The sequence below is a fragment of the Xiphophorus couchianus genome, chromosome 22, assembly GCF_001444195.1.
Source record: "Xiphophorus couchianus chromosome 22, X_couchianus-1.0, whole genome shotgun sequence".
NCBI lineage: Eukaryota > Metazoa > Chordata > Actinopteri > Cyprinodontiformes > Poeciliidae > Xiphophorus > Xiphophorus couchianus.
The window spans coordinates 30,177,623-30,201,524 of record NC_040249.1 but is presented as its reverse complement, the minus strand read 5'-3'; the positions used below and the strand labels follow the sequence as shown (position 1 = coordinate 30,201,524).

The window sequence follows — 23,902 nt, the reverse complement described above, 5'->3', positions numbered from 1 at the left end:
TTGTAAAATGACACCAACACCCTATGCAAAGATATGTCAAGCATTCCCCCCAAAGGAACATTTTCTATTTTAAAATCAATAAGATTAAGCATAAAAAATATTTTTTTGATGATCCTGTGTAGTGCGGTTTGGCCTGTGCTGCGCTGCCGCTTGGCTCGTCTGTGCGTCACACGAAACACACCTGTCTGTCTTTGCCAATAATGGCAGCCTTGATGGAAAAAAATTGAATGATATGCGATAGGACACATGGCATGAGGGAGGACAATTACATAGCTGCAAGGCTCTGAGTGAGCACACGCACACTGGGAGATTACACTGGTTGTCATGGCTACCACGTGCTGTAGCAAACCAGCTTTTGATATTAACAAAAAGATTATTTTTCTACCTGTAGTCCATGACTCCCATTTACCACAGCAATCTTATTTTAACTGTGATTTTATAGATTAATGTTTTGTTTGATATCCATTCAATCATCTAATTAATCATGTATATATCTGATGATACTTATATGTGAAGCTGAAGGGAGTCGGCACAAATAAATCTATGCCTCCCTAATTTTTATTGGTTCTCTCCTGTTTTTTGTTGTAGATGTCCAATTAAATATGCTTTCAAATAACATATGTTTCTTTTGCAAAAAATTGCACAAATTGCACAAATTGTACAAAGAGTGGGGCTAAAGTATTTGCACGATTAAATATTTATTCTGTATTTACTTTTTTGTCAGCATTTAGGGTATCAAACAAAAATAACCAGAGGTAAGACAGTGATTCTCTTCATAATTTATTTAGTAAGCAATCTAAACCCATCTTATTTGAGTTTTTCAGACAGACTTGCATCTGAATCAAGAATTTATTTAATTAGAGCCTGTCCAACAACATGAAGTAGGCCAAAAGCTCTCATTTCAAATATATTTATTGAAAAACCTTCCTTCCAACAGGCTTTTACTTTGTCATTTTCAAACTTATACTAACCAAAAAACATAAGCGAGAAATAAAAAACAGGGACAAAAATAAAAAGTATAATGGACATAATTGATTTAATGTGTTTCTTTCCAAATGGAGAGTTTCTGTCAAGTTTGCCAATCAATGTTTGAAAGAAGATACCTGTTTTCTTCTCAACTGAGAAGAACAAGTTTTTTGCAGTTGTAATATTGTAAGTATGACAAAAGATCCAAAAGAACAAACCGCCACATTATGCCTTGGGAATGAGAAATTTAGTAGGAAGTGAGGAACAAAGTCATTAACTGTGTCTCCATTACAAATATCTGCAAAACTTTGTCAACCCTAAAGTAAAAAATTCCCCACAATTTTGAAAGTGTGGTGTTTCCATTAAATAAGATCATATATAAATCATATATGGATAGGTTTGTTTACATGTAGGCCTGTCGCGATAAACGGTAAATCAATTAATCGTACGATAAATTAAAACTATCAACGTCATTTTAATTATCGGCTTTATCGTCTCTAACGGCCTTTTTCTCTTTCTGTTAATGACACTGAATGAAAAAGGGCTCTGCTCCCGTGCTCTCCATAGACTCCCCCCTTCCTCATTTCCTTAGTGTAAAGCCCAGCGCACACGACAAGATCATAGAGCTGTCGGCCGATTGTCGGCCCATTTTCAAAACCTGAGAGACCACACTTTAGTCGACATAAATCCTAGATATAACAGTTCGATCGGGTTTGATCGTGCCGTGTGGTGTCCAACAATGGGCACAAAATAATGGCTACAAGTCCAGTGAACTAATTTTAAAACCAGGCATTAATCAATGCTTTACTACAATCTACCTGCAATGCATGTGGCTAATGTCAGCGTAAAATTAAAGTGAAATAACACTACACGCTGATCCAACTTTAATGTAATGTCCTTAAAACAAGTCAAAATGAGGCTCAGTATTGTGTGTGGCCTCCATCTGCCTTTATGAACTCCCTACAACGCCTGGGCATGCTCCTGATGAGGTGGCGGATGGTCTCCTGAGGGATCTCCTCCCAGACCTGGACTAAAGCATCCGCCAACTCCTGGACAGTCTGTGGTGCAACGTGACGTTGGTGGATGGAGCGAGACATGATGTCCCAGATGTGCTCAATCGGATTCAGGTCTGGGGAACGGGCTGGCCAGTCCATAGCTTCAATGCCTTCATCTTGCAGGAACTGCTGACACACTCCAGCCACATTGTCCTGCATTAGGAGGAACCCAGGGCCAACCGCACCAGCATATGGTCTCACAAGGGTCTGAGGATCTCATCTCGGTACCTAATGGCAGTCAGGCTACCTCTGGTGAGCACATGGAGGGCTGTGTGGCCCTCCAAAGAAATGCCACCGCACACCATTACTGACCCACTGCCAAACCGGTCATGCTGAAGGATGTTGCAGGCAGCAGACCGCTCTCCACGGCGTCTCCAGACTCTGTCACGTCTGTCACATGTGCTCAGTGTGAACCTGCTTTCATCTGTGAAGAGCACAAGGCGCCAGTGGCGAATTTGCCAATCCTGGTGTTCTCTGGCAAATGCCAAGCGTCCTGCACGGTGTTGGGCTGTGAGCACAACCCCCATCTGTGGACGTCGGGCCCTCATACCATCCTCATGGAGTTGGTTTCTAACCGTTTGTGCAGACACATGCACATTTGTGGCCTGCTGGAGGTCATTTTGCAGGGCTCTGGCAGTGCTCCTCCTGTTCCTTCTTGCACAAAGGCAGAGGTAGCGGTCCTGCTGCTGGGTTGTTGCCCTCCTACGGCCTCCTCCACGTCTCCTGGTGTACTGGCCTGTCTCCTGGTAGCGCCTCCAGCCTCTGGACACTACGCTGACAGACACGGCAAACCTTCTTGCCACAGCTCGCATTGATGTGCCATCCTGGATGAGCTGCACTACCGGAGCCACTTGTGTGGGTTGTGGAGTCCGTCTCATGCTACCACGAGTGTGAAAGCACCACCAACATTCAAAACTGACCAAAACATCAGCCAGACAGCATAGGTACTGAGAAGTGGTCTGTGGTCCCAACTGCAGAACCACTCCTTTATTGAGTGTGTCTTGCTAATTGCCAATAATTTCCACCTGTTGTCTATTCCATTTGCACAACAGCAGGTGAAATTGATTGTCAATCAGTGTTGCTTCCTAAGTGGACAGTTTGATTTCACAGAAGTTTGATTTACTTGGAGTTATATCGTGTTGTTTAAGTGTTCCCTTTATTTTTCTGAGCAGTGTACACTAATTCCGATATGACAGAAAAACCACTTCAATCTAGTGCTGAAACCTTTTATCAAATAAGCTTTTTTGAAATTCTGTTATGCAAATTTATTTTCGAAATGTTAAATTGCTTATTTATATGGTCAATGGGAACTCAGCTGAAGATGTCTAAACTCTGGTCAACTTTGGTTAGAGGTTTTAGCACTAGCAGAAGCAACAAATACATTTGTATTGGCAAACACTTTTACCCAAAGATACAACTGATTTCTGCCATCAATGAGTCATAGTTTCTTGATTTTTGTTAGCCTGATCTAATTAACCCTTTCACACATAGTGGTCACTACAGTGGACAGCTATCTAAAAGCCATTTTCTTGTGCTTCTCGTGGATTTTTATGTTATTAATGCACACAGACCACTGAAGTGGACACTAATGCATCATGAAATACAGTATCAACTACTAGCCATCAGCTGCAAATGCAAGAAATTATCTTTGTTAAATTCAATATGGCCGAAAGACAAAAAAGCTTGCCAACCGACACTGTCCCTCCTTCTACTGTAGATGACTCTTGCAGGTAAAAAAATATTGTGACGTCACAATATTATTGGTGAGATAACCCCTAAAGAACAATACTACTGATGTACACTGCTCAAAAAAATAAAGGGAACACTTAAACAGGTGTTTCACACTTAAAGTGTTCCCTTTATTTTTTTGAGCAGTATATTTTTCAAATAACAACTTTGTATTTGGAGAAAATTACAATTGATCATCTAAAAAAAATACAAATATATATATATTTCTTTACAACATTTTTTTCCTACGTTTTTTATGCCTTAAGAAAATAAAAAAATGGGAAAGAAATCCTGACACAAAGGATCATAATTCATGCATGAAAGGGTGCTGAGCTGCACTGTAAGTTTGGTCAAGTTGTATTTTTCAGTATGTAAGTACTGCGGTCTTCAAAAAAGCTCTTTCAATGTAAAACTAAAATGAAAATGAGTTTCAGTGCTCAAGCTACACTTACCCATCCTGAATAAAAACATATTATTCTTTCCCATAATTCTTTGTATTTGCATTCTACAAAAAAACCCATTTCATATTCATGAAATTTAACATTCGTTTTTCATAATAATGTTTCAGATAATGAACATGTATTTGATTAAACATTCAGGTATGACAGAAAAAGAACCAAAGAAGCAAAGCTGTTAGTTTGCAAAAGGAAGCTGATTAGAGGATTTAAATAAACTTTTATTGTGATGCCTTTGGAACTGCTTGATATTGAACATTATTACACCACATCCACAATATCTCAGGGTTTTTATTTCATGAATTAGCATCACTGCATAGTTCTGAATTTGGTTCCTGTCTGGCTTCATCAGGATAAACTCCTGTCCCAACAACTGTTCGGGCCACGGCCATTGCATCGCGGGGAATTCAGTGGCGGGCCGCGTGTATTGCGAATGTGACGAGTACTGGAAAGGCGAGGCCTGCGCCGTTCCCTACTGTAGGGATGACTGTGGCAGCCCGGACCACGGCTACTGCGACCTGACCGGAGAAAAGCTCTGCGTCTGCAACGACAGCTGGCAAGGTGCAACGCCTCAGATCAATACACATCTATTTGTTTTTATTGTCAGAACAAAGACCACATTTCCCATAATGCCATGCACAGAGGTGATTTATTCAGATTGCTTATTCAGATCGTCGTTAATGTGGAAAATCTGGGAGGAGGTTTACCAACACAACAACATCACTGCTTAGTTTCTGCACATTATCATCTTAAGCATTATTTTTATGGAAAATGTTTAAAGTTGGATTGCTGTTTTAGTTCTTGGTAACACATAGGAGCATTTAAACCTTTTAAAGGGATAAACTGTCTCAATTTGAAAGTATATTTATTATTCTTTGGGGTTTCCATGTAGCTATCTGCTAAACCTTATCCAATTTTGGAGGGAAATTATATTTTTCAAAATCATGCATCAACCACAGATAACTGAGTGATTCAATCAGAATTCAAGAATTTATTAAATTCTACGTAGTTTGTTTTTCTTCATCTAAATTCTCATCTCAATCAGATGAAATTTATTTAATTTAACATAGCATGTCTAAAACACTTGTTCCATTCAGTGATGATGCATTGCCCTCTCCTGGGCTAATATCAGAAATGCAGGAAGAATAAATATATTTCATAAAATGCAAAAAAAATATTTTTTAAATGTAATTTGTTAAAGTTAAGATATTTATTCTAAATCAAAGTGAAAACAGAACAAATGTTTATTCAGCTGTCTTTGTAAAATACATCATAATTCATGTTATTTTTATTATTGTGAACATTAGTCAGAAACAGTTTTTATGTGCAAGGATGAGTGAATGTAAACCGCATCTATGAAACACAAAAAAGAAGAAAAACCTGAATGAAATGGAAATTTGTGACAATTTTGAGCTAAACAAAGTGATTGCTTCTTGTCTGGTCTGCAGCGTATTGTGAAAGTATTTATGGTTCTTTAACAGATTTCACCTGTGGCTACAATACAACCACAGATGTCAGTGTGTTATTATTGGATGTGACAGACCAAGATAAAGGAGCAGATAATTGTGAAGGGGAAGGGAAAACATGTGTTTCTATTCCACCCTCTATAATCTCCATCTTGGGGCAATTGGACAAAATTGACTCCACCTGTGTGTAGTTTACACTCGGTATAAGTCCAGCTGCTCTGTTCCGAGGCACTTCTAATAATTATTGTAAGCTCAGAGGTTTGAATGCTAGATATTATTAAGGAAGAATAATTTATAAATTAACTTTGGGCAAAACGTTTGGCTCTTTCTTCCTTAAACTTCCGGGTCCTCTCAGCGGGCGACGTGCAGCCACAAGGAAACAACAATGCGTGTTGACGTCACAGAATCACAGAGTTTAATCCCATACAAAGCAACGTATGAATCAACAACAAAGCTGCAGAGGAACAGAGATATGCATTCTTTACCTTACACAGACAAAGACAGACAAGACAAAGACAAACAAAAAAAACAAAACAAAGACGCGTCTTTGGAGAGAGCCGATGCAAAAAAGCAAAAATAGTGGCAGCTCTCTGAATTTTTACTCCTGTACACGAAGTCTTATACTGAAGGTGTGTCTTCGCTTTTTAATATATTCAATTAAGGTGTACCTCTAGTTGGCCAACTGGAAGCTACCTTGGACACTCAGAGAAACTTAGAAACTCCCCCTAATTTTACGGCAAAGATCAAAGACCATTTGCTCCCTGGTAAAACAAAAGAGCCAACAGCTGCGTCCTGACCCCCTGTGGTTCTACGGTCATTTTGGGTACAGAGAAACATGAGATAAGATTTCACAGACACCTGTGAAATCCGAAGTCTCTCCCGTTATCTCATGTTACATAAATTCTCAGAAGAAACTTAAATCCAGTAATTTTGGTTCAAGGAAAGGTTATCTTTACAAACCCCAGTTTTACTCCTCTACAGTCAGCACCTCAAAAGATTGAGTCCTGCCAAAAATAACACATAAAATCAACCGAACAAAATGAGGTATAATTCCTGAGCAATTTTCTAATACTAAACAAAACATTTTCATTCAAATAATTTTCCATTTGATTCTGATATAGTCACAGATAGTACAATTTTCAATTACTTTCATCATTTACTAGATTAGTAGTTTTAAAATGAGATAATACAATCTTCAATAAACATGGTATTAATACTTAGAAAAATGTCTTAGAAATTAAATGTTAGTGGTTTCAACCTTCTATGTTGTATTCAGTTTTACACCATCCCAGATGTTGGTTTCTAGAAGGCTTTTGATCTTCTGTGAACAAAACAGATTTCTCTCTCCCAGGCCCAAATGATAGTGCCTTGGGGGAGATGCTAATTTTACGGCCTCCTGTGCTCTGGCAACACAGCAGGAGGCCCCATTGAGAGATCTGCATTTGGTTCCTGGGTCTGAATGCTTGCCCATCTGGTTTAATTTTAAATCCTTAACACAAACCTGTTCAAAATTAAGAAATTTGTTCAAAATAAGAGTGTTCAATATACCTTTTACACATGCCGTAAGATTAACCGTATTAAGCACTAAAAATAATCATTTTTCCTCAACAATATCTAAATAATTTAGTGGTTTAAAAAAACAATAGTTTAAAACAGATAACAATTGTAAGAAAAATGGAAAGTTTATGATTTTACCTGGTATGAAATGAATTAGATGATGCAAATGGGCATAGAAACCCATTCTATGAATGCTTGGTAGCTAACTCTTTTCTTTTTTTTTCTGGTGGTGCCCTCTTTTTTTTATGCCATCCTGGGCATAAACCCATTTTGCAAAAACTACCACTTGCTTAAACTTTGATTTTTATAAATGTTTATGATAGGATTGGTAAGTAATAGGTACACAATTGAAAATATTTTGTTTTTTCCCCTCACCTTTTCCATTCTGTTTTTCCTTCTGAGTTCAGCAGAAGATAACCTGCACCTGACACGTTCTTACTTTTATTTCACAGGACAATAAGTGAAAAATCTAGAGATTCACAAGTCAACCCCACTCAAAAAACTTGTTAAAAGACCTCAGAAACTACTGATCAAATTATTTTAAGTTTCAGGTCCGAGTCCCTGGAAGCAAAGCATCATGAAATTACAGAAAGTCTAATGATTTTGCTCAGTTCCATATCTGATGTGAATTTTGTATGTAGATAGAAAAACCATCAAATTTAACTTATTGAAACAGAAACATTACAATAAAAAAAAAATACACTTGGGGCTGAAACAATTTATCGTGATTAATCGATTGTTGAAATAATCAACAACATCATAGTTTGCATTTAAAATAAAAAATGCAAAATATGTATTAACATATTATGTAAATATGTTCTACCCCAAACTCCTCAAGGAGCAGGTTTAACTTCACCAGCTAAAACTGGTATACTTTCTTGAAAGTAACTTGTTATTGCATTTTGTGCAGTAAAATGTTTTTCTTTTCTTATTTTCAAAAGAAATTCAAGTATTTACTTCAATCATGTATTTCTTATACTGTATAAAATAAGTATAGGTGAAATGAAAAATCAGCAGATTTTGTGATTTAAAAAAAATGTGATTAATCATCAGAATAATCTATAGAATGATCGATTACTAAAATAACTGTTAGCTGCAGACTTAATACTTTGTACATGCCTTTTTACTCTGATATAGTTTTAAATTAAAAACAAATCCTTAGCATCCAGTAAGAGTGATATTTCATAGCTAGTTTTGTAGAGATTATGTTTCTAGCGCTGTAGATTGTTTTGTAAATAAAATGTGTTCTTCTCTCTGTGCGTCAGGTCCTGACTGCACCATCTCTGTCCCCTCCATGGGGGCCTTCTGGATGCTGCCCAGCATCAAACCGTCGACTCAGTCCCTGGGCCGGGCCTCCCACCGAGCCCTGGTGCATTCTGGGTTGATGTGGGTGGTGGGAGGCTACTCCTTCAACTACTCTAACTACCACATGATGCTCAAGTAAGCGCCACTGACTGAAGTAAAGGTCTGTTTTACTGAAAGTGACTTTCATGGCTGAAGTTTCTCTCTCTGTCTGCACAGCTACAACCCGGACACCAGCGCGTGGGACGTGGTCCCCGCCAGCAATGGACCCCTCTACAGATATGGACACTCTCTGGCTACCTACCAGGTAAAACACACACAAATCGTTGAATAATTTTCAATGATACAACTCTGACAAGTGTTAAATTACATTGTTGGACAACCGAGACAGGTTTTACATTCTGTTTAAAATAATGTTTCTGACATTATTAAACTTTTTCCTGATTTAACTAGACACTGTATGGTTGCAGTATAAATTATAGTGCAAAGTAATAAATTGTATGACATCCCTTTATGCAGCATCTGTTAAACACAGGATGGTCTTCACTACAATAATCGTCTTATCATCTTAAATATCTACAAACGTCTATGTAAATAACTGAACTTAGCACAGAAAGATAAAAAAGTCATGTTGGGTCGATTCTTTGCTTCTGCCACAATAATACTGCTTATGACTAACTCTCATCCAGAAGGGAGACTTGTTAATTTTCTCTTCCCTGCTTAATTAAATACTGGATGAAAAATGGAACGCCATCCCACAGTAATGTGTGACCAAACTGATGACCAGTACACCTTCTCCTCAGGCGTGGCTTTAACCAGTTCTTCCCCAGTAAGCTCCACTCAGATACGTCTCCAATTGCACATTCCCCTTCATTTTTTTGAACCAATATCCCTAGCCGGATATTGCGTTCAAGTGATTTGATTGGCGGCAGACTTCATTCATTTATTGGCCCATGGACGCCACGATAATGCTGTAGAAGTTGTCAAATCAATAATTCCATGGTCAAACCTTAAGATCCAAATCTTTTTGTCAGTTGTGCGCATGCAGCGTCAACTGATTGGTGCAACCTGTGATGAACAAATAGATGAGAGATTTTAGAGAAACCGGCTGTCCAAGGTAGATTCGCAAAATGACATCATCGGAGCATCGACCAAGGCTCATGGCCCTCTCTTTTAGTGAGGAACACACTGCCAATGGAAACACATCTAACTGAGCTAGAACCAATCTAGACATTTACCAGTTGTAGTAAGACTTGACAAAGGAGCATGGCACAGGATGAAGAATAGTCGGCAGGTTGTTCTGACTTTGTTCTTCTCCACCATTGAGGCCTCTGTTTGATACACTGATAAATTGTTAATCTGCCCTCATATCTTAGTTTTTCAGGCTTTTATCATCCAGTCTAATAATTTACATTAACAACAGTCTGCATGGCATCCATAGAGAGGATTTGGCAAGTTTTGCAACTAATTAAAGTTTAGCAAACTCTGCTGCTTAAGACCATAAATGCACTTTCTTTTACATATGTGGCAACAATTAAAAAGGAATAAAGTGGTTTTCCGACTGTACAGAATAATTTAAACAAAAAATATCGACCAAAAACACAGTTTGTTACTTTTTGTTGTAAGTGTATTTAAGAAAACAGGACTGCTTTTGAAATGGCAGACATCTATTTATATAAAGGTTTAGTTTTTTGGTCTAGGCCCAATTTCATTTAGTATTAATTTTGGCCTCCTAAGAAAATAAATCTGTATTTTATTTTAAATAAATAAATAAGAGTAAAATAAGAGTGTATGCATATTGTGTTATAGTTCGAAACCTCTTTGAATCTATGCCATTCAGTGTTTTTACTGTCCAATAAAATAACAGATAACATTTCATCAGTATAACATGGTCTGTATTAGTAATGTGATTGTAGCTCATTCCCAGTACAGTTCTGGATGACACAATTTCTCTGATCCTTTCCGTAGAGGGAGATAATGAAGGACAGTGTTTAGTTTTCTAATATCACATCTGACTTGGTCCTTACAATTACAGGTTTCAATAAACTCCTGATTGAACAGAGCAGTTTGATGAAGTGCCTAGCATTAGCACTCTATCATTCTATCATGTCGATTCCAGCTGATGATGTTCAAATGAAGCTTCCTGGAAAACTTGATCTCCTGCTTTACAAACTTAGAGCATGATGAGTCTTAAACCATTTAAGTACAGGGTAGACTTTGGGGTCTAGGTAAAAATGTTTTTGGTGACGGTGACTAAAATGCATCAGGAGATGCAATTACAAGCTTCCGAATGCCAGAAATTATGCCATTGTTTTAAATTAAATTTAGATATACAGTACAAAACACATTTTAGAGAAACTTTTACATAATTTTTAGCATGTGAATTATCAAACCTTTTATGCTTTTTAGACCTATTAGTAGAGAAACTATGGAAAACTGAAAATCATCCAAAATAACCTCTTATTGCATATCAGGTTATTATTCTACACATGCTACATATGCATATGTAGCATATTCTCAACAAGAAATGTAATGTTCCATCAACAACACACCTGACAGCTAAGAATATTTTCTTCTCTTGTCTTAGGATTGTATTTATATGTTTGGTGGAAAGTTGGAGACAGGCCCTGCTAGCATCACAGACGAGTTGTGGTTGTTCAATGTCTCCACTCGTAGCTGGTTGCCACTAAAACCAGCTTCAGTACCTCTTTACGCCCTGGAGGGCCACACGGCTCACGTGGTGATCCTGCCCAACGGCGACCCGGTGATGCTGGTGTTCTTCGGCTACTCGTCCATCTACAGCTACATCAACAAAGTTCAGGAGTACAACATCAGTAAGTCAATTTTATTTGTAGGCTTTATGATTATCTGTGAGTTTCCAAAACAGTGCTATAAAAATTTGAGGTATTATTCTAATAACACATTTAAGCAACAAGGCAATTCAAGGTGCACCTGTTGAATCTGGTATTGTTTTCTTTTCCTTCATCTCCATTGTAAATAGCCTTTTGTAATACCATCATAGCATAGCATTTTTACGTTTGAGTTGTAGTTGTTCAAGTTTTTCCCCTTGTGGAACAGTTTGGTTATTGACAAATTACTGAGGAATGCTTATATTTAGCTGTTGATGTTTATGTTTGTATCTTCTGAACCTCTTGTTTTAGCATTTCTTATTTTCACTTTCATACTTTTTCTTTTTTCTATCCTGGCCCTTTGGCATCCTTCTTACTTCTTATTTCAATTGTTCAGTAATGAACAATTGACTAAACAAACATACATGTCATCAGAATACTTAAATCAGGGGAAATCACCCGTCTCTCATTTGCTTTTGTTGCTTCTTGGGGAATAAGGGGACTTATCTTGTGCATCAACTCCACACATACACATACATAAGACAATTAGTACTATACAAGAATATCTGTTAAACTACATATTAAACCAACTAAATATTGTTGTGTGCAACAACCATCCCCAGCACAGTTCTTTTTATTTATCTCTGATAAAGCATCAGCTAAACTGAGTTGTTTGTCATATCTGAGCCAGTAGATGGCAGTGTTGTGGCATTGACATCAAGCAGCTGAAATTAGAAGAAAACACAAATGCTCTCTTCTCAAAACACAGAAAATTTTTTTACTTCTATACAAATGGGAGACTTTATTTTAGTGTATTCATGCCCAACCATTAGTAGTCTAATCCTAACCTTAACCAAAACTTAACTCACTTCTTACCTCTAAACTTAACTTCTACAGCAGAGCTACAAAAAAGTTAGGACAGGGAAAATGTCCTTATTTTCTACAAATTATTTACCCTTGTTGGTGAACATTGTGAATGTGGTGCTCTATATGCAGGATATACAAGTACACACATGCAAACACACCCCGACAAACAATGACTCACACAATGATGCACAGTGAAAGTGGTCATTAAGAGGAGGTGGTACCCAGAGAGAGGAAAGTGACTAATGAATCCACTGTCTTCCTCCTCTCCCCCACCTTCCCGTTTTCTCCTCTATTCCTATTCCTATTCCTCTGTCCAAACATTCTCCTCCATGTCTCACAACCTCCCAGTTTTGTTCTGCATCTTTTTTCTTTTTCATCTGCCAACCTCGGTCTCAAACCCCTTCAGTAATCACTACTGGTTGGTCCTCGTCATCTTTCTCTCCACTCCCTTCAGTATTTCCTTCACATCTGTCTGTCACTTTCATGTGCTCCTACATCTGTCACTGGCTGCCCTTCTCTTTCTCCGACATTGTCGTAGTCTGTATGGAACATCATTAGACCTCAGAGGGAGTGATGAAGAGTCAACCTGCAGGAGAACAAGGGGGAGTAGAGATGGAGTGTAAAATACAAGGTAGCAGGATTTAATGACCGCAACGAGAAGCTGGTTTACACCAATTAGCTGCCAGAGATGAGATGGAAGTTGACCTTCTACTTCCTCAGCATCTGTTCTCTGTGGTCAATTTTTCACCTGTTCTCTCTTGCTCTTTTTACATTTTCTTCATCTTTTGCACCTTCCCCCCAACCCCCCCTGCAATAAATCATAGAATCACCTTTGCTGTAGTTACAGCTGCAAGAGATTTGGTGTATGTCTCTAAAATCTTTGGACATGTGAAGACTACATTTTTTGTTGCAGCACAAGTTCAGGTGGAACAGAAGGCATCTCTGAACATCAGTTTTCAAGTCTTGCATACATCATTGGTTGGATTTATGTCTGCACTTTGACTGGGCTATTGTAATACATTTGATATGAACCATTCCATTATAGCTCTGCTGTTGTCCTGCTGAATCTCCACCCCACTAGTTGCGTCTCCATTACAAATGTGTACAAATCTTTTTCAAAATTCCCATTAATGTAAAAAGCCCCCCACTATGTTGCTATTGTAGTATTTTCATGAAATACGAAATGCAATTAAAGTTATATGTGAACAAGTTTGTTCATGTAATAAGTCATTAAAATTTATGGGGGTGACCGATATAAACGTGTATTGTGTTTCAGCCACGGCATTAACTCTCATTTATCAGCCATCAAGGGAGACGTTGGCATCTTATTCAGGCGTTGGAATAACAAATCCTGTTATACTTGGGAACAGTTACGTTTTGGGGAAATTACAGTCAACGATTTCACTTATGGATGAAACTACACTTTTGATTAACTTTGTGATGCAGTGAGGCCTCTAGTGGAACCAGCTGCTCATTGTACAAGAATGCCAGTGCCTACAAATAAGCTGCTGCACACTAACTGCCACGACTGTAGCCTGGACACCTATGTTGAGAATTTGTTTTGGGTTTAAGCAGGATTTAGAACTAGTAGAAGAAGAACTTGAGGTTAGAGGAAGAAGTGAACTTAGGACCGTTGGTTTTCCGAGAAAAGAGCTATGTTAGCTGAATGCCTACACTCTGTACGATTCGTTCATCCCTTTTTTTTCACTAAAGTTCATCTGAATAATCCATCAGACTCTTTTTCGTCTTTGAATTAATCGACTATACAACACCTATTTCTCAGAAAGTTCCTTTTGATTCTCATTTCCGTTGAGGCCTCAGTCTGGGTTTTCTCCCATTCTCCCATCCTCTGGTAGAATTTCCACAGGGCCAATCAGAAAAAAGAAGGACAAGTTGTGAATGATATTGTTGATTTTCTGGTTGTTTTAGAGATGTGTTCTGCCAGTAGTTTAGCATTGGTTAAAAAAAAACAGTCATTCAGGGCACGTTTCCGAATACTGGTCCCATCATTGTCTGATTGGCTTGGTGACCTTCTGCTGGTCCAATGGGGTTGCTGCTCTTTGGCCTCCATCAGACAATCAGCAGTGTGCTCCCAAACCTGAATCTGCATAAACAAAAAGTCTACACTACCTCTACAAGCAAGGGCCATAACAAACACCTAAGGCAAGAGGTTTTGATTTAAAACCTTCCCCCATAGTTCCACGGGTACACCGTGTAGCCTACAGGTACACCGTGTAGCCTACAGGTACACCATGTAGCCTACAGATAATTATTCTTATTATTGGAGCTGTAAGTGTTTAGATGCAGATTGAAATTCTAGGTTTTTTTAATTTGGTTCCACAGTTCTGATTTTATTTGGGGTGTCGGATTTCTTGACGACAGCATGTTGTACTTATTCTCTGTGTCCATGAATTATTCACCATGTAATCCATTGATCTATTGCCCTACCATCTAACTGTAAACCATTTGGCTTATCTCAGAGTTTTGCTCATTTTGTGTCCATATTTTTCACTTTTTACTTTTTAGTGTCACCTCTAAAATTAAAATTGATTCTGTTTTTTTCTTTTCATTGTGACACAAACCTTCTAAGTCAGTGTTCTAAGTCTGGTCCTCAAGGCACACTGTCCTAAATGTTTTAGGTATTTCCTTGCTTCAGTCCAGCTGATTTCAATTGATGACTGATTAACAGGTGTTTGCTGAACTACAATCAGTTGAATCAGGCACATTAAAGCAGGGAAACCTCTAAAACATGTAGGACAATGTGCCTCGAGGACCAGGGTTGGGAAACACTGTTCTAAGTAATCAGCTTCGGCCTGCAGGTTGGAGTGTGTGTGTGTTCTTCATTAATCAGCTTCATCCGTCGCCTCCTGTTTTTGTGTTTCAGGGTCGAACTTGTGGCAGGTTGTGTCTGTCGGAGGTGCCATGGTTCAGGGAGGTTACGGCCACAGCAGCGTGTATGACCAGGCCGGTGGCTGTGTGTATGTCCATGGGGGATACATGGCACTGAGCCACAATAAATACGGCCTTGTGGACCACATGTACCGCTACAGCGTTGCCACCAGAACATGGTGAGAGAAAGAAGCACAGCTTTCTGACACCATGCTGACTTTGGTGCTAAATACACATTTTTACTTCTCTAAAATTTACCTTTCTAAAAAGTGTGTTTCCCTTGCAAACACCGGCTTAAATGTTTCTGATCATCACACAAATTTCAGTGTTGGACACAGATAACTTCAGTAAATACTAGAATTGACCAAAACTGGCACAATAATTCAGATGTCCAGGTGCCTATAGTTTGACAAAATCTTTAATACCGTTTCCGCTTTCTTCTCAGTTAGCAATTTCTTCAGGTTATATTTTCACTTGAAACAGACTTGGGACAAAGTATGACGGGTTTTAGAAGAACCAATAACTTCTCAACTGTTGTGATTTCTTAGCATAAAAAGCTGGAGTCAGCAGAATGGGGCTCTACAGCATCAGTTTAATGAAAAAGAAAAATCTCTTGTTTATACAGCCTATGCACATACATCCCAAAATGGATATGTTAAAAATCTTCACTTTGAAAACTATTTTTAAAAATCCATATTTTATTTTCCTGTTTATTAAATGAAAATCTGTTTTTTTTTTTTTTTGAATATCCATATCAGTGGGTACAGCTGTTATGGAGTGAAAACTTCTTCAGTAAAGATGGAAGCTTGGATGTCTTTTCCTGAACATTTCTGTTAATTTTTTAATAAGAAAATGGTGACAGCTGTTTGTTACCTAGCAACCAAAATCAACAGAAGCAAGACTGACAAAATACAGAGCCAGATCCTGTTAAGCATTCTTCAAAATAAAAGACTTCCTCTATCCAAATAAATCATGCCTCAAATTTATGTAAATATATTTCACTTTAGCTTTTGTAATTAGATACAATCATGTTAAATTCAATTAATAATAATCATCACGTAAATTATGCTTAACATATAATTGTAAATCAGTCACTTATCATGCAAATTATACTTAACAAATAAGTGTAAAAAAGTCACTGCAGCCCTTTGAATTGTATTAAATAAGTCAGAACTTTTCACAAACCAGCCTCCCACTGCTGCATTACAAGAACATTTTCTAAAGTCCAATATCTCAAATGACACAAAGGAGCAGCATTTATTTCCTGTTGAAAAGTGAGAGCCACAGCAGGTTGCTCGGGTAGCAGTGCATTCATCATGGTGACTGTTACACTTGTGCATGTGCTCAAAGTGAAGGGAGACTAATGGAGCTGAGCTTCCTGTTTCAGTCATCCATCTGCTTAAAGTCACCTGAGGTCAAACCTCCTGTCTGATTCTCTTCTTCTACTGCTCTGATTGCACTGAAATGATTCTCCTACAAACTCTGAGTTTATTCTGTTTTATGCTCTGTGGGTCCTTAAAAAGTGTAAAATCTAAGGTGAATAGTTTTAAATTTTGCGTGTTACTTAATTCTCTTTTGCATTACCTCAGTTCACTGAACCAACATTTGGATATTCTCATTCAGGGATTTCTGATTAGGGAGCAGAATTTATTGTTTCATTAGAAATGGCAGATTAGCCTTTTACCATATATAAGCTATTAGCTATTTTTCTTACTTATTAGCCATGTTTAGTATACTGAATGAAGTAAGTAAAGTACAGACAACATGCTAGTGATGCCCCACATGTAGGGTGACCATATTTTACTTTGAGAAAACCCGGACAACCTGCAGGGGGGGGGGGGGGGGTGCTGGACAGAAAGTCTTGTTAAGAAAAATGATTATTTTCTGGTGCTTAATACAGTTAATCTTACGACATGTGTAAAGGTATAGCCAACACTCTTATTTGGAACAGTTTTCTGTTGAGCATTTGGGAATTCAGCTGAATAAGCAGGCCGAAGCAGGGCCCTTTGCCTCCCCCATACACAAAGCAATAAAATTTACATTCCGATAGGGATCTGCCCGTACCAGACAGAGATGAACACAAAGTGGTCCGCCCTTTTACTTAGACAAAAACCAGACACCTTTGCCATAAATGAGGGGAGTTTCCAAGTTTTTCTGAGTCCCTGAGGGAGTTTCTAATTGGTCAAAGAACGGAACGCCTTGGCTGCATAAATTAAATAGGGAAACACCTATTTGGTATAAAATTACGTACACGGAGCACGCCGAGAGAGAGAGCGGCCGCTATTTTTTGCCTTTTTTGTCTTTGTTCTATGTTCGTCTGTCTTCCCCCTTTGTGTGTCTTATTTTTATGAGAAAATGCATATCTCTGTTCCTCTGCAGTTTTGTTGTTCATTGCTTGGTATGGAATTAAACTCTGTGATCTGTGACGTCAACACGCTTTGTTGTTGTTTCGTTTTAGCAGCACGCCGTCGCTGCACGTCGCCCACGGAGAGCGTCACTCGCCAGGGACTCGGGAGAGAAAAGAGGAAAGAGCCAAAACTTTTTGTCCAAAGCTAGCATTAAATGATCCTCTTTTTTAATAGTCTAAAAGCGGGAAAACTACATACATTTGCGCTTTCGCATGTTGTTGGCGTACTGAAAGCGATCTTCTGATTAAGAACAGGGCTGCCCGCACTGACGCGGCTCAGGGATTACGTGACACGCAGCGCCGTGCGCAGTGCCCTACAATGCACTGTAAGCTATGTAATGTGGTTTGAGGCAGTTGACCAAAATCCCGGACGATTTTTAAATTCCCCCTGGACATTTTTTTAGGTCTGAAAAGTAGGACATGTCCGGAAAAAGAGGACGTCTGGTCACCCTACCCACATGCAACTGACAGCATTCATGCTAACTTTAGCATTTTGGCTAATTTCAGCTGATACACTTACTTTAACATACTCAATGGTGCAAGTCCAAATTTTTTAGCATCAGAATGCTGGGTCCAAACTGACGTGCACACTTTGGCAGGCCCCGGTTAAATTTCGTCAGGAATTTTCTAGTATTCATATTATTATTGCTATTATTATTTCTAAAAATAATAACAATTATTATTAGAAACAAGTTAAAAAAAATGTCCATTATCCTTCTATTATCTAATGTGCACAAAATCTTTTGTACTATGGGAGGAAGCCGGAGCTTCACATGGAAAACATGCAAACCCCATGCATAAAAAACCCAGGCCGGGATTCAAACCCAAGACTTTATTGCTGCAAGGCAACAGTACTACCAACTGTGCAGCCCTGATGTTTTATTTTTGATATTTTATTCATGATATTTATTTTTTATTGACACCTAAGGAGAATTTAGGGACCAGTTGACCTAACAGTCATAATTTCAGACTGTGGCCAGGAAACCGGAGCACCAGGGAGAAAAGGAGATGATTGTTGATTTCAGGAGGAACAGGATTAAATCAAACCCAATTTCCACTGTGGGAAAAGAAGTGGTGGTGGTTGAACGATATAAACACCTATGTGTTCATCTAGACAACAGACTGGACTGAGACGCAACAGTGAACCATCTATAGGAAGGGACAGAGCAGACTGGAGGAAGCTAAGATCCTTCGAGGTTTGCAACAAGATGCTGAAGCAACACTATAAACAGTGTTGGTGCTGCACTACTTCCTCCTCCTGAGATGCTGGATGGTGGACCAGATTCACCTCGAAGATGTGGTGAAGTCTTTCTCCATAGCCTCTCCAAACTCCTCCCACACCTGAGTTTTTGCCTCAGCAACCACCCGAGCCACATGCCACTTTGCTTGCCGGTACCCATCAGCTGCTTCTGGAGTCCCACAGGCCAAAAAGCCCCGATAGGACTCCTTCTTCAGCCTGATAGCATCCCTCACCGAAGATGTTCGAGGGTTCGAGGGTTGCCGCCACGACAGGCACCGACAACCTAGTGGTCACAGCTCCGATAGGCTGCCTCGACAATGGAGACATGGAACATGGTCCACTCAGACTCAATGTCCCTCAACTCCCCCGGAACGTGTTCAAAGTTCTGCCGGAGATGGGAGTTAAAGCTTCATCTCACAGGAGACTCTGCCAGACTTTCCCAGCAGACCCTCACAACACATTTGGGTCTGCCAGGTCTGACCGGCATCCTCCCCAACCACCGGAGCCAACTCACCACCAGGTAGTGGTCAGTGGACGGCTCCACACCTCTCTCACCTGAGTATCCAAGACATACGGCCGCAGATCCGATGAAACGATGACAAAGTCCTTGAACTGCGGCCTAGGGTGTCCTGGTGCCAAGTGCATATATGGACACCCTTATGCCTGAACATGGTGTTTGTTATGGACAATCCGTGACGAGCACAGAAGTCCAACAACAGAGCATCACTCGAGTTCAGATGGGGGGTGCCGTTCCTCTCAACCACGCCCCTCCAGGTCTCACTGTCATTGCCCACGTGAGCGTTGAAGTCCCCCAGCAGAACAAGGGAGTCCCCAGGAGGGACACTTTCCAGTACCCCCTCTAAGGACTCCAAGAAGGGTGGGTAATCTGAACTGTCATTCGGCCCGTAAGCACAAACTACAGTCAGGACCCGTCCCCCAACCTGTAGGCCGAGGGAGGCTACCCTCTTGTTCACTGGGGTAAACCCCAACATACTTGCGCCAAGATGGGGGGCAACAAGTATGCCCACTCCTGCCCGGCGCCTCTCACCGTGGACAACTCCAGAGTGGAAGTATGTCCAGCCCCTCTCAAAGAGACTAGTTCCAGAACCAGAGCCATGGTTCGAGGGGAGACTGACTATTTCTAGCCGGAACCTCTCAACCTCACACACTAGCTCCGGCTCCTTCCCCACTAGAGAGGTGACATTCCATGGCCCAAGAGCCGAAATGGGTTTTCTCCGTATGGTGTCTGGGCTCTCCCTTATAAATAGGGTGAGAAGCTCGGTCAAATGGGAGTCTTCTAATGCCGCTTTCGTCAGAGCAGAAGATGAGTTTTTAGACTCAACTGTTGTCTTTTCAGAGCAAACGTTTGCAACCAGGGAAGTTTGTTCTTTGAGATTAGAGAAATCGTTCCCTATGATAGATCTGTCTTGATGGGTCCAGTCTTCTAATGCCACTTTTGTCAGAGGAGAAGTTGAGTTTTTAGTCTCAACTGTCTCCTTTTTATCCCAAACTTCCCCAGTCGGAGAAGTTTGTTCTTTGGAAAAATTTGAGAAATCGTTCCCTAGGAGGGCAGTCTCTATGTGGGTATTGCCTTGTAATGTCTTTTTCGTCAAAGCAGAAGTTGAGTTTTCAGACTGAAATGTCTGAAAACTGAAATGTCCCCGGCGTTTTCCCTGGCCAGAGAAGTTTGCTTCCCAGCCGGAGAAGGATTGAAAAGATAAGCATTGGTAGTATCGTACTCAGACACAGTGCACTCATCCTGAGAGCTAAGTTTTTTCTCAGAGCAACCTTCCCCAGTCGGAGAAGGATTGAAAAGATATGCATCAATAACATCGTATTCAGTGCACTCGTCCTGAGAGCTACTCATTTCAAATTTGATACCAGGAAGGTGGGGGGGGGTGGAAAGTGGCTAAGACCTCTTCCATACTAAAAATCCTTGCAAAACACCATGCTAATGGTCACAGAGCTGCTTGTATATTACCTGATGTTTTGAGATGGAAGCATTCATAACCCCAGATGTTCTTTGATCTATGACATAGATCTGTATCATACTGTAGATCTATGTCAGAAGGGATGGTCCATTGCTTCTGACATGGTCAGGTCATGCAGAACTGACCTGACCATCCCATGGAAATGGTCAGGTCAGTTCTGCATGACTCAAACTATTAACCCTTTGCAACTGCGTCACTTAATCATTCGAGGTGAATGATTAATCATGACAGAAGTTGGAAGTGTATATTTCAGGAGGCTAGGGATTAAAACAGGGATTTTAATGGTTAAATATTAAGTTTAGATTGACAATGGTATATTAAAACCATTAATTTAAGTAGGGTTTTTCATCATTCTATCAGGCTTAAAATTTTGAATCATACTTGAGTTAAAAATATCTTAATAGTAAAATTAAAATGTTACTTACAGGCATTTGCTGCTGCTGTTGTAAAATGTGACAAGAAATTTTGCCTGCTTGGGGAAGAGTTACAAAGAAATAATTTTGGTTTAATAATTTTAGAACTCTGTTACTACAGAGGAGGGCTGAGTTGGCAGTTAAAAAACTACAATGATGGTGGAACTCGTGACTTCTGTAATAACAGAAGGAGGCTGAGCAGAATGTTAGAACTACAGACATGGTAGAATGTTTTGGGCATTATATAACTGATTTAACCCAACCACTGTTACACATGGGATTAGTTTGGCCCTGTGAAATAAAGCTTACTGAAAATTTCAAAATAAAAGCCATGACAATTTTCACATCAAGTAATTGCTCTTTTGGGCATTATATAACTGATTTACCCCAACCACTGTTATACATGAGATTAGTGTTGCCATTTAAAATGAAGCTTACTGAAAATTTCAAAATAAAAGCCTCAATATTCCTCTCAGGTTAGTGCACTGCCATAGGTGCTGCAATAATATTAGCCTGTATTATCTACACCTCTCAGGTTAGTGTGCTGCCTTGTGCAGCAAGGCAATGCATTAACATTAGCACAAATATTAGCATTTCACTTCCTCCCATTATGAGCCTTTTCCCTAACATAAGCATTTTAGCTATTTCTTATACATTAGCTATGATTAGTATACTCAATGGAGGAAGTGAATGTAAGACAACATGCTAGTGATACCCACATGCTACTCACAGCATTCATGCTAACATTAGCATTTTGACTAATTTTAGCTTATGCATTAATTTTAACATACTGAAAGTTGCAGGTCCATGTTAGTCAACATTCTTGTGATTCTCCATATGCTACTTTGTAATTTTTTAGCTATATTTAGCATTGATGCTAATTTTTAGCATCAAAACACTGTGCCCAAACTGACCGGCACACTTTGGCAGGCCCCAGTTAAATTTCTTCAGGAATTTTCTAGATTCTGTTATCTTGGGTGCAGGCATGCCGCACCTACGAGCTGACCGTTGAGTTCAGCAACTGCAACTGCAAGGCAGGAACTGAAAAACTCAGAACAATGGGAGAACGAACAGCACAACAATTTCACACATCAAATACAGTGAACATGAGAACACAGCAAACATAAGATAACATATACTAAGTATTTCTAACTGTTGATTCTTTAACTATGTCCAAACATGTACTATAAACAGCCTGCTAACCTATTGCACATAACTCTTCTGAAGGTGATCTGGGCCAAATTGTCCCCAATCTGTCTAGAGTGTGTTCAGACCAGTATTGAGCGATTCTCATCTGTAATCATGCAGTACAAGACGGATGCCAATGTCAGCTTTGAAGATAAATTAAGCCAAACGAAGAAAATGACTCCTAGCATCTCTTTAGTGAAGTTTGAAGACCTTGAAGACCCTCTAGCCAACTGGAAGACCTTTACCCAACAGGACACTCAACAAATGCATAGGACTGAATAATATTACAATGTTTATTCAGCAAATTTATTATCATTAAAGCTCATTAGCTTGTCCTCTGAGACATACAGTAGTTTCTAGATGGCACTGAGAGTGGCTGCAGTAACTTAAGAAGCCACAGTTGTCATCTACGTGACCCTAAATATCAGAGAAGTCTCACACAGCAGAATGAGTCCTCCTGATGAAGCCTGTGAGTGTGTTTCTGAGTGTGTGTTCTCGGCTCTAATGACTGAACAGCTGGCACGAAGGGCAGTCACCGTAGGCCGGGTCAAACAACCAGAGATCTACCTTCAACAACATGCCATGGCATCTGGCACACATACGTGCACGCATACACATAGAGAAAGACAGACAAGTTCTTGACAAACTAGCACTCGCCATCTCCTGACTATAATCTCTCCTCTCTATGTCTGTGTGCAGGTTGATTCTCAGGGAGAGCGGGTTGCCGCGGTACCTCCACTCGGCAGTGCTGTTGAGTGGCACAATGCTGGTGTTTGGAGGAAACACTCACAATGACACATCTCTAAGCAATGGAGCCAAGTGCTTTTCTGCTGACTTCTTGGCATACGATATAGGTAAGAACAATTCCTGGAGGTGTAATAAGCGGGACCTTTTCCCTCCTCAATTTGCAGCTTCTGGGATGTCAGTTGCTGCAGTCTTTTTAAGCGTGAACTGTCAGCATCTACCAGGAGCAACACTCAAGGTGTGGGGACACGGCGAGAATTACAGTGCCTTACAAAAGGTGTTCATACCCTTTGAAATCATTCACTTCTTTCAAGTTATGGCCAATGACAGCAAAGTATTTTACTGGGCTTTTATCTGATGGACCAACACAGAGTGGTGCATATTTCTCAAGTGAAAGGAAAGGAAAAAGTTTTTTACAAGTAATTATCAAAACAGTGTGATGTGGATTTGTATTTAGTCCCCCAGAGTCAGTTGGTAGAACCTTTGATCATACATCCTACAACTATTTTCACACCTGATAGTCCAGTAGACTTGACTCTACTGGGGACCAATTTCTTCCATTTTCAGCTGATGCAGTTCTCTTTCACATGGCACTGTGTCCAGTAATCCCAAACCCTTGAAAAACGTGTTCCCTTCCTTACCTGTAGTACGACTGTGCCTAGAACCATTGAAGGAAAACCTCTGAAGAAGGCACTGAGCTTAACTATCTTCATCACAAAATGTAAACAAAAACGGAGTGGCATCAGATTTTAGAGGTTGTAAGATTTCTCTTTTGTCTTTGGTAA

The 23,902-nt window shown here is 39.7% G+C and overlaps 1 protein-coding gene across 5 annotated transcripts in view; it reads left to right on the top strand.

The window, feature by feature from the left end:
• The window catches only part of LOC114137745 (attractin-like protein 1), a 324,777-nt gene that overhangs the window by 40,476 nt on the left and 260,399 nt on the right, over positions 1 to 23,902 (top strand). For all 5 annotated transcript variants that reach the window (XR_003594084.1, XR_003594085.1, XM_028006550.1 and 2 more), the window contains exons 5-10: positions 4,557 to 4,765; positions 8,493 to 8,667; positions 8,749 to 8,836; positions 11,117 to 11,363; positions 15,130 to 15,313; positions 23,073 to 23,227. Coding sequence is in view for 3 of the 5 variants with exons in the window: in XM_028006550.1 (XP_027862351.1) it covers positions 4,557 to 4,765; positions 8,493 to 8,667; positions 8,749 to 8,836; positions 11,117 to 11,363; positions 15,130 to 15,313; positions 23,073 to 23,227 (1,058 nt within the window). In the remaining 2 variants the exon portion in view is untranslated. The remainder of the gene's footprint in view (positions 1 to 4,556; positions 4,766 to 8,492; positions 8,668 to 8,748; positions 8,837 to 11,116; positions 11,364 to 15,129; positions 15,314 to 23,072; positions 23,228 to 23,902) is intronic.